The sequence below is a fragment of the Rhinoderma darwinii genome, chromosome 4, assembly GCF_050947455.1.
Source record: "Rhinoderma darwinii isolate aRhiDar2 chromosome 4, aRhiDar2.hap1, whole genome shotgun sequence".
Classification (NCBI taxonomy): Eukaryota; Metazoa; Chordata; class Amphibia; order Anura; family Rhinodermatidae; genus Rhinoderma; species Rhinoderma darwinii.
The window spans coordinates 36,910,053-36,922,661 of record NC_134690.1 but is presented as its reverse complement, the minus strand read 5'-3'; the positions used below and the strand labels follow the sequence as shown (position 1 = coordinate 36,922,661).

At 46.3% G+C, this 12,609-nt stretch overlaps 1 protein-coding gene across 1 annotated transcript in view; it reads left to right on the top strand.

Moving 5' to 3' along the window:
* LOC142760401 (uncharacterized) overlaps positions 1-10,869 on the top strand; it is a 77,851-nt gene extending 66,982 nt beyond the window's left edge. Inside the window, exons 10-12 of the mRNA XM_075863588.1 lie at positions 2,085-2,135; positions 7,336-7,374; positions 10,818-10,869. Coding sequence (XP_075719703.1) covers positions 2,085-2,135; positions 7,336-7,374; positions 10,818-10,869 — 142 coding nt within the window. The remainder of the gene's footprint in view (positions 1-2,084; positions 2,136-7,335; positions 7,375-10,817) is intronic.
* The last annotated feature ends 1,740 nt before the right edge of the window (positions 10,870-12,609 follow it).

Genomic DNA, 12,609 nt, shown 5'->3' with positions numbered 1-12,609 from the left:
CCCTTAGCTGTCCTATACAGTATTGCGACCCATAGCTGCCCCATACAATGTAATGCCCCCCCATAGAGTATAATGCACTCCATACAATATAATGCCCTATACAGTATAAAGCCCCCTATTGCCGCCACATACAGTATAATGCCCCCATACAGTATAATGACACCCATAGCTGCCCCATGCACTATAATGTCCAATATAGTATAATGCCCCATAGCTGTCCCATACAGTATCATGCCCCCCATTGCTGCCACATACAGTATAAAGCCCCCAAAGCTGTCCCATACAGTATAATGCCCCCATACAGTATAGTGCCCCCATACAGTATAATGCCCACCATAGCTGCCACATACAGTATATTGCCCCCATACAGTATTTTAAGCCCCCTTATAGCTGCCCCATACAGTATAATGCCCCCAATAGCTATCCAATACAGTATAATGCCCTCCATATAGTAAAATGCCTCCTTAGCTGTACTATACAGTATAATGCCCCCATACAGTATAATGCCCTCCATTTCTGCCACATACAGTATAATGCCCCCATACAGTATAATGCCCCCTATAGCTGCTCCGTACAGTATATTGCCCTCATACGGTATAATGCCCCCTATAGCTGCCCCATTCAGTATAATTCCCCCATACACTATAGTGCCCTACATAGCTGCCACATACAGTATAATGCCCTATACAGTGTAATGCCCCCTATATATGCACAGTACAGTATAATGCCCCCATAGCTGTCCCATACAATATAATGCCCCATACAGTATAATTCCCCCCTTAGCTGTCCTATACAGTATAATGCCCCCATACAGTATTATGCCCTCAATTACTGCCACATACAGTATAATGCCCCCATACAGTATAATGCCCCCTATAGCTGCCCCATACAGTATAATGCTCCCCATACAGTAGAATGCCCTCCATAGCTGCCACATACAGTATAATGCCCCCCTTAGCTGTCCTATAAGGTATAATGCCCCCATACAGTATAATGCCCCCCTTAGCTATCCTATACAGTATAATGCCCCACACAGTATAATGCCCCCCTTAGCTGTCCTATACAGTACAATGCCCCCATACAGTATAATGCATCCTATAGCTGCCCCACACAGTATAATGCTCCCCATACAGTATAATGCCCTCTATAGCTGCCGCATACAAAATAATGCCCACATACAGTAAAATGTCACCTTTAGCTGTCCTATACAGTATAATGCCCCCCATACATTATAATGCCCCCTTAGAAGTCCCATACAGTATAATGCCCCCCATACAGTATAATGCCCCCTCAGCTGTCCTATACCGTATAATGCCCCCATACAGTATAATGCCCCATATAGCTGCCCCATAGATTATAATGCCCCCATAGCTGTTCCATACAGTATAATGCCCCCCATATAGTATGATGCCCCCTCAGCAGCTACAATATGAGCCCCCCTCCCATACCCAGTATAATGCCCCCATATGTATATACCTAATAGAAAAAAAACAAAATTACTTCCCTATCCCCATTCCCACGATGGGTGGAGAATCCTTCTCCTCCGGTCTGTGCTGTGAGTGACTCACTACATCGCGCCTGCCTGCGCCGAGCCGCTCGCGGCACAGTGAATACTGGAGCAGGACTCCAGCATTGCACTGAACTGTATTTGCGTCCTGAGTTCGCAAATACAGTTGGAAGAGCGGTCAGCACTGGGTGGCAACGGGGCCCTGCGGGCTCCACAGGCTTGGGGGCCCGGTCGCAGCTGCGACCGATGCGATATCTATAGCTACGCCACTATACAGATACATATATAGGCACTCAGACACACACACACACACACACACACTCACACAAACAAAGACACACATACCCACATACTGGAATTTATACACACACAAACACTCAGACTCACAGACAAATGGAGGCACAAACAACAGACAGACTGAGCACTCACATCTCTTTCCTCACAGGCTTCTTGCAGGTCGGGCTGTGGGCAGAGCTAACTGTGCCTAGGATACCACATCCTTGCCAAATATGATAGATGATTTTTTTGGTAGGTTTCAGTTTTGTTATTCTAACTGGATTTGTATTTTCTCTTCCAGGCCATCAGAATTTGGAGATTATCCTTTTTGGATTACCATTGAGGGAATACCGTAAGTCTGTAGAACAAAAAGGATTATATTTTTCCTGTCAAAATGACGGACACTTCGGCGGAGCCCAGCTGACCCATTAAAAGTCAATGGCGTCTGCAGGGCACCACTGGTATTCTTAGTGCAATAGATCCAGCATGGTGGTATTATTCAGTCACTACATGGTGGTATTATTCAGTCACTGCATGGTGGTATTATTAAGTCACTCTATGGTGGTATTATTTAGTCACTGTACGGTGGTATTATTCAGTCACTGTATGGTGGTATTATTCAGTCACTGTATGGTGGTATTATTCAGTAACTGTATGGTGGTATTATTTAGTCACTGTATGGTGGTATTATTCAGTCAGTGAATGGTGGTATTCAGTCACTGTATGGAGGTATTATTCAAATACTGTATGGAGGTATTATTCATTGGCTGTATGGAGGTATTATTCACTGACTGTATGGAGCTACTATACAGTCACTGTATGGTGGTATTATTCAGTTACTGTATGGAGTTATTATTCATTTACTGTTTGGAGCTATTATTCAGTCACTGTATGGTGGTATTATTCAGTCAGTGTATGGTGGTATTATTCAGTCACTGTATGGAGGTATTATTTAGTCACTGTATGGAGGTATTATTTAGTCACTGTATGGTGGTATTATTCAGTCACTGTATGGTGGTATTATTCAGTCACTGAATGGTGGTATTATTCAGTCACTCTATGGAGGTATTATTCAGTCACTGTATGGACGTATTATTCAGTTAGGCGGAATTCACACGACAGGGTTTCCTGGCCGGGTGCCGGCCGTTCATAAATCGGCCGGCACCCGGCTGCATTAGGAACAATAGAACCCTAATGGGGCTATTTACACGACCAATTTTTTGACGGCCGGGAAAACCGGCCGTCAAAAAATGGGACATTCCCTATTTTCGGCCGGGTACCCGGCCGCCCGGCTCCCATAAAAGTCTATGGGGCCAGGTAATACACGGCCATCACCGGAATATGTCCTGAGTGATGGCCGAGTCTACCGTCGCTCGCGCACTCTCTCTCCTCCTCCTCACAGTGCAGAGTGCATGTGAGGAGGAGGAGGGTCTTTTTTTGCTCCCTGTAGGAGTCAAAATCCCCAATCCCCGACCGGGGATTGGGGATTCCGCTACAGGAGAAGTGCGTGACTACACTGTCCATATATGGACACAGCGATGTCACTCACTTCTGCAGCGGAATCCCCGACTCTATGGCCGGGGATGCCGCTACAGGAGAAGTAAGTGACTACACTGTCCATATATGGACACAGCGATGTCACTCACTTCTGCAGCGGAATCCCCGACTCTATGGCCGGGGATGCCGCTACAGGAGAAGTAAGTGACTACACTGTCCATATATGGACACAGCGATGTCACTCACTTCTGCAGCTGAATCCCCGACTCTATGGCCGGGGATTCCACTACAGGAGAAGTGAGTGACTACACTGTCCATATATGGACACAACAATGTCACTCACTTCTGCAGCTGAATCCCCGACTCTATGGCCGGGGATTCCGCTACAGGAGAAGTGAGTGACTACACTGTCCATATATGGACACAGCGATGTCACTCACTTCTGCAGCGGAATCCCCGACTCTATGGCCGGGGATTCCGCTACAGGAGAAGTGAGTGACTACACTGTCCATATATGGACAGTGACGTCACTCACTTCTGAAGCGGAATTCCCGACCTGTGGCAGGGAATTCCTCTCCAGGAGAAGTCAGTGACTCCACTGTCCATATATGGACATTGAAGTTAGTGACTTCTCCTGGAAGGGGGGGATGGGTGCAACCTACATGGGCTGTGTGGCATCACCTACAGGGGACTTGGTGGCATCACCTACAGGGGGCTTGGTGGCATCACCTACAGGGGGCTGGGTGGCGCCACCTACAGGGGGCTGGGTGGCATCGCCTACAGGGGGCTGGGTGGCATCGCCTACAGGGGGCTGGGTGGCATCGCCTACAGGGGGCAGGGTGGCATCGCCTACAGGAGGCAGGGTGGCATCGCCTGCAGGGGGCTGGGTGGCATCACCTACAGGGGACAGGGTGGCATCGCCTACAGGGGGCAGGGTGGCATCGCCTGCAAGGGGCTGTGTGGCATCGCCTGCAGGGGGCTGTGTGGCATCGCCTGCAGGGGGCTGTGTGGCATCCCCTACAGGTGGCTGTGTGGCATCCCCTACAGGTGGCTGTGTGGTATCGCCTACAGGTGGCTGGGTGGCATCACCTACAGGGGGCTGGATGGCATCACCTACAGGGGACTTGGTGGCATCACCTACAGGGGACTTGGTGGCATCACCTACAGGGGACTTGGTGGCATTACCTACAGGGGGCTGTGTGGCATCACCTACAGGGGGCTGTGTGGCATGACCTACAGAGGGCTGTGTGGCATCACCAACAGGGGGCTGTGTGGCATCACCAACAGGGGGCTGTGTGGCATTACCTACAGGGGGCTGGGTGGCATTACCTACCAGGGGGGCTGTGGCATTATCTACAAAGGGCTGTGTGTGGCAAAAAATTGAAATTAAATTCATCCGATTTTAAAACGGACAGGGAAAAAAACTGATGCAAATCGGGTCCAAATCGGCCGGTAAAAACGGCAACTCGGCCCGGAACGGATGCAAACCGGATGCAAACCGGCCGGGAAAATCGTCCAAAAACGGCCGATTTTCCCGGCCGACACTCGGACCCTGTCGTGTGAATGAGGCCTTAGTGTATGGTGGTATTATTCTGTCAGTGTCTGCAGCTATTATTCAGTCAGTGTATGGTGTTATTATTCAGTTACTGTATGGTGGTATTATTCAGTCACTGTATGGTGGTATTATTTAGTCACTGTATGGTGGTATTATTTAGTCACTGTATGGAGGTATTATTCAGTCAGTGTATGGTGGTATTATTCAGTTACTGCATGGTAGTATTATATAGTCACTGTATGGAGGTATTATTCAGTCAGTGTATGGTGGTATTATTCAGTTACTATATGGTGGTATTATTCAATTACTGCATGCACACCTTACCCAGCCGCCTTGCACGACAGACCCCATGAATGCCTCCACAGTATAATGCCTCCCATAGCTGACCCCACAGTATAATGCCCCATAACTGCCCCTACATGGTATAATGCCCCCATAACTGCCCACACACAGCATAATTGCCCCATAGCTGCCCACACAGTGTAATGCCCCATAGATGCCACCACTCAGTATAATGCCCCCCATAGCTGCCTCCACAGTATTATACCCCCATGGCTGCCCCACAGTATATTGCGACCCATAGCTGCCCCATAAAATATAATGCCCCCATAGAGTATAATGCACTCCATACAATATAATGCCCCATACAGTATAATGCCCCCTATTGCCGCCACATACAGTATAATGCCACCATACAGTATAATGACACCCATAGCTGCCCCATGCACTATAATGTCCAATATAGTATAATGCCCCATAGCTGTCCCATACAGTATCATGCCCCCCATTGCTGCCACATACAGTATAAAGCCCCCATAGCTGCCAACATACAGTATAATGCCCCCCTTAGCTGTCCTATACAGTATAATGCCCCCATACAGTATAATGCCCCCCTTAGCTGTCCTATACAGTATAATGCCCCACACAGTATAATGCCCCCCTTAGCTGTCCTATACAGTACAATGCCCCCATACAGTATAATGCATCTCATAGCTGCCCCACACAGTATAATGCTGTGTATGTAAGTGTTTTACTGTGTGTTTACTAGTGTATGTAAACCTACTACACTGTGTGTTAGCTCAAAAAATGGCGACACACAGTGTAGGAGGTTTGACCGTTCAATCCCCTCGTTTCTCCCGGCACTAGCCAGGATAAAGGAGGGTGGATTCTGACAGCTCACTAGAGCGAGTGAGTTTTCTCAAATTTTGCAGCATAAAGCAATGTGGTTGCTTTACCACATGCAATGCTGCAATTTTGGGAATTGCTCCATCTAGTGACCAGCACTGGGAAATATTATAAATTAGAATTAAATGTATAATATTTCCTGACTCGTGAAAAAAATTAAAAAAATTAGAACAATGTTTAATCACCTATACACTAATTGTTTAACTAAAAAAAAACAACATCTTTTTCTAGCGTCACATTCCCTTTAACAGAGGCAGAGTGAAAGCAGACCTCGGGGCCTTTATTAGGGCCCTGGGCTGCCATTACAACCATCAGCACCCTACGATCGCGTTGTGGGAGGAAGACGAGGTCTCGGACGGGGCCGCTCCCTCTCTTTAAACTTTTTTTTTTACCGCAGCATTTGACGGTTTACACGGCCAGGAACATTGCGATCGCTGTTCCTGGCCGTTAGTACTGGGTGTCAACTGTAATACACAGCTGATACCCACAGCATATGGAGTGGGCTCAGCGCGTGAGCCCCCTCGATACATCACCTTCAGCCCCACGACGTGCTATTACGTTGTGCTGCGCAAAGGGGTTAATACCCTAGACCACAAAGGAAGTTACCCCTTCACTACCTGGAATTTAACATTCGATGGCCTATTCTTAGAATGTTTGATCTGTGTGGGTCTGACCGGGGTCTAATCTGCACAGAAACGGCCCTGTACATATGAGTATGGCTATGCCTTACAGGAAGGAGATGCCTTGAGCTGTAGTACCAGGCACAGTAGATCATATGGACGAGCCCCTGTGCCTGAGTAAACAGTAAACCATATGCAACGTTCCTGATAAGGACGGCTGTACTTGATAGAGCCGATGTCCCTCGATTGGTGGTAGTTTTAAAGTTTGGGGCTCCACGAATCAAACCGTAATGACATACCTGTATGGTGATGTGGGGGTATTATTCAGTTAGTGTATGGTGGTATTCACTGTATGGGGGTATTATTCAGTCACAGAAAGCAGTAGGCATTGATAGTAATGAAAAATGCTTTTGCCTCCTGGGGTGTGGAGGCTTTATGAAAAAATGTTCTAGACACAACCCTGTTTTTATGTAGGATCCCTTTTGACATCACCACTCACGTTTTCCCATCAGGCAATCAAAGCCCAGGGAAAATATACCATATATAAAAGCTGCAATCTGATTGGTTGCTATGAGAAACTCCTCCTCCTTGTATCGACTGTTTCGTATATTATAACAGAGAACAATAGTATATTTTATATTCCTTTCAAGAACAATTATGTGTAATATTGGTATTTTTTTTTATTTCTTAAACAGTTGGAGGAAGAAAGTTGAGGAGACGGAGGTGTATTTCTGGTAATTATCTTATTGAATAATGAGCCTATTTCTCTAGTGTTGGATATAGGAATCTTCCATGTAGATGATATATGAGTAATCCCGGGGTGAGTGCTAATATGTCTACATAAAGGACGATAATACGGTATCATCTATGGGAATATATATATATATAGATTCCACTATTTAAGTGTGTTTATCTAGGAGAGACATATTATACTAGTATAGAAAGCTCGTTACACGGGTTTGCTAGTAAAAGGAATGATAAGTATTTATAATTGTGCTCTTTGAGAACGACGTTCTTCATTACAGGGTCATCTTACTTCAGGGTTTTGCCTTCTTAACGCCTTGTTTTGGGAAGTGGTTTCTCATTGTTCCTGGCGTTCCTCTGCACTCATAGTTGCTCTTCTTATTCTCTGAGCCAAATATATATATATATGATGATTATCAGCATTGTGCCTTTTATAAGTGAGCATGATCACACGTAGCAGCTGAGGGACAATCCTGATAATCAATATATATTATTGGATAACTCTAATGTAAAGAATTGTGTCCTGGTATTTTTTTTGAGATATGGGAATTGCATGCACAGTAATTCCTTAATTACTCCTAAAAATAAGAAAATCTTGAATCAAATCAAAAATGATTGACAAAAATCTAGATTTTATTTTTTGGGAAAAATCAACCAGCTCTACACCCAGTGATAACTGAGTACAGATAATGTAGATGTTACATGCAGTCCTATGTAACACCACAGATAACACACTGTGATAACTCTTAGTACAGATAATGTAGTAGATGTCACCTGCAGTCCTATGTAACACCACAGATAACACACAGTGATAACTCTCTGATTACAGATAATGTAGTAGATGTCACCTGCAGTCCTATGTAACACCACAGATAACACACAGTGATAACTCTCTGAGTACAGATAATGTAGTAGATATCACCTGCAGTCCTATGTAACACCACAGATAACACACAGTCATAACTCTGAACACAGATAATGTAGTAGATGCACACACAGAAATATATACACTTACAGATACAGGGGCGTAGCTAAAGGGCCCTGGAGCAAAAATTCAGCTTGGACCCCCTACTCCTTCCTAACAGCACCAGACCCCTGCGCACACCTTACCCAGCCGCCTTGCACGACAGACCCCATGAATGCCTCCACAGTATAATCCCTCCCATAGCTGACCCCACAGTATAATGCCCCATAGCTGTCCCCACACGGTATAATGCCCCCATAACTGCCCACACACAGCATAATGCCCCCATAGCTGCCCACACAGTGTAATGCCCCATAGATGCCACCACACAGTATAATGCTCCCCATAGCTGCCTCCACAGTATCATGCCCCCCCCATGGCTGCCCCCACAGTATATTGCGACCCATAGCTGCCCCATACAATATAATGCCCCCCATAGAGTATAATGCACTCCATACAATATAATGCCCCATACAGTATAAAGCCCCCTATTGCCGCCACATACAGTATAATGCCCCCATACAGTATAATGACACCCATAGCTGCCCCATGCACTATAATGTCCAATATAGTATAATGCCCCATAGCTGTCCCATACAGTATCATGCCCCCCATTGCTGCCACATACAGTATAAAGCCCCCATAGCTGTCCCATACAGTATAATGCCCCCATACAGTATAGTGCCCCCATACAGTATAATGCCCACCATAGCTGCCACATACAGTATATTGCCCCCATACAGTATTTTAAGCCCCCTTATAGCTGCCCCATACAGTATAATGCCCCCAATAGCTATCCCATACAGTATAATGCCCTCCATATAGTAAAATGCCCCCTTAGCTGTTCTATACAGTATAATGCCCCCATACAGTATAATGCCCTCCATTGCTGCCACATACAGTATAATGCCCCCATACAGTATAATGCCCCCTATAGCTGCTCCGTACAGTATATTGCCCCCATACGGTATAATGCCCCCTATAGCTGCCCCATTCAGTATAATTCCCCCATACACTATAGTGCCCTACATAGCTGCCACATACAGTATAATGCCCTATACAGTATAATGCCCCCTATATCTGCACAGTACAGTATAATGCCCCCCATAGCTGTCCCATACAATATAATGCCCCATACAGTATAATTCCCCCCTTAGCTGTCCTATACAGTATAATGCCCCCATACAGTATTAGGCCCTACATTACTGCCACATACAGTATAATGCCCCCATACAGTATAATGCCCCCTATAGCTGCCCCATTTAGTATAATGCTCCCCATACAGTAGAATGCCCTCCATAGCTGCCACATACAGTATAATGCCCCCTTAGCTGTCCTATACAGTATAATGCCCCCATACAGTATAATGCCCCCCTTAGCTGTCCTATATAGTATAATGCCCCACACAGTATAATGCCCCCCTTAGCTGTCCTATACAGTACAATGCCCCCATACAGTATAATGCATCCTATAGCTGCCCCACACAGTATAATGCTCCCCATACAGTATAATGCCCTCTATAGCTGCCACATACAAAATAATGCCCACATACAGTAAAATGCCACCTTTAGCTGTCCTATACAGTATAATGCCCCCCATACATTATAATTCCCCCTTAGAAGTCCCATACAGTATAATGCCCCCCATACAGTATAATGCCCCCTCAGCTGTCCTATACAGTATAATGCCCCATATAGCTGCCCCATAGATTATAATGCCCCCCATAGCTGTTCCATACAGTATAATGCCCCCCATAGCTGTTCCATACAGTATAATGCCCCCCATATAGTATGATGCCCCCTCAGCAGCTACCATATGAGCCCCCCTCCCATACCAAGTATAATGCCCCCATATGTACATACCTAATAGAAAAAAACATAATAACTTACCTATCCCCATTCCCACGATGGGTGGAGAATCCTTCTCCTCCGGTCTGTGCTGTGAGTGACTCACTACATCGCGCCTGCCTGCGCCGAGCCGCTCGCGGCACAGTGAATACTGGAGCAGGACTCCAGCATTGCACTGAACTGTATTTGCGTCCTGAGGACGCAAATACAGTTGGAAGAGCGGTCAGCACTGGGTGGCAACGGGGCCCTGCGGGCTCCACAGGCTTGGAGGCCCGGTCGCAGCTGCGCCCGATGCCATCTCTATAGCTACGCCACTATACAGATACACATATAGGCACTTAGACACACACACACACACACACACACACACACACACACACACACACATACCCACATACTGGAATTTATACACACACAAACACTCAGACTCACAGACAAATGGAGGCACAAACAACAGACAGACTGAGCACTCACATCTCTTTCCTCACAGGCTTCTTGCAGGTCGGGCTGTGGGCAGAGCTAACTGTGCCTCGGACACCACATCCTTGCCAAATATGATAGATGATTTTTTTGGTAGGTTTCAGTTTTGTTATTCTAACTGGATTTGTATTTTCTCTTCCAGGCCATCAGAATTTGGAGATTATCCTTTTTGGATTACCATTGAGGAAATGTAAGTCTGTACAACAAAAAGGATTATATTTTTCCTGTCAAAATGACGGACACTTCGGCGGAGCCCACCTGACCCATTAAAAGTCAATGGCGTCTGCAGGGCACCACTGGTATTCTTAGTGCAATAGATCCAGCATGGTGGTATTATTCAGTCACTACATGGTGGTATTATTCAGTCACTGCATGGTGGTATTATTAAGTCACTCTATGGTGGTATTATTTAGTCACTGTACGGTGGTATTATTCAGTCACTGTATGGTGGTATTATTCAGTCACTGTATGGTGGTATTATTCAGTCACTGTATGGTGGTATTATTCAGTCACTGTATGGTGGTATTATTCAGTCACTGTATGGTGGTATTATTTAGTCACTGTATGGTGGTATTATTCAGTCAGTGAATGGTGGTATTCAGTCACTGTATGGAGGTATTATTCAAATACTGTATGGAGGTATTATTCATTGGCTGTATGGAGGTATTATTCATTGACTGTATGGAGCTACTATACAGTCACTGTATGGTGGTATTATTCAGTTACTGTATGGAGTTATTATTCATTTACTGTTTGGAGCTATTATTCAGTCACTGTATGGTGGTATTATTCAGTCAGTGTATGGTGGTATTATTCAGTCACTGTATGGAGGTATTATTTAGTCACTGTATGGAGGAGGTATTATTTAGTCACTGTATGGTGGTATTATTCAGTCACTGTATGGTGGTATTATTCAGTCACTGAATGGTGGTATTATTCAGTCACTCTATGGTGGTATTATTCAGTCACTGTATGGAGGTATTATTTAGTTAGGCGGAATTCACACGACAGGGTTTCCCGGCCGGGTGCCGGCCGTTCATAAATCGGCCGGCACCCGGCTGCATTAGGAACAATAGAACCCTAATGGGGCTATTTACACGACCAATTTTTTGACGGCCGGCAAAACCGGCCGTCAAAAGATGGGGCATGCCCTATTTTCGGCCGGGTACCCGGCCGCCCGGCTCCCATAGAAGTCTATGGGGCCGGGTAATACACGGCCATCACCGGAATATGTCCTGAGTGATGGCCGGGTCTACCGTCGCTCGCGCACTCTCTCTCCTCCTCCTCACAGTGCAGTGTGCATGTGAGGAGGAGGAGGAGGGTCTTTTTTTGCACCCTGTAGGAGTCGAAATCCCCAATCCCCGACCGGGGATTGGGGATTCCGCTACAGGAGAAGTGCGTGACTACACTGTCCATATATGGACACAGCGAAGTCACTCACTTCTGCAGCGGAATCCCCCGACTCTATGGTCGGGGATGCCGCTACAGGAGAAGTAAGTGACTACACTGTCCATATATGGACACAGCGATGTCACTCAATTCTGCAACGGAATCCCCGACTCTATGGCCGGGGATGCCGCTACAGGAGAAGTAAGTAACTACACTGTCCATATATGGACACAGCGATGTCACTCACTTCTGCAGCTGAATCCCCGACTTTATGGCCGGGGATTCCGCTACAGGAGAAGTGAGTGACTACACTGTCCATATATGGACACAGCGATGTCACTCACTTCTGCAGCGGAATCCCCGACTCTATGGCCAGGGATTCCGCTACAGGAGAAGTGAGTGACTACACTGTCCATATATGGACACAGCGATGTCACTCACTTCTGCAGCGGAATCCCCGACTCTATGGCCGGGGATTCCGCTACAGGAGAAGTGAGTGACTACACTGTCCATATATGGACAGTGACGTCACTCACTTCTGAAGC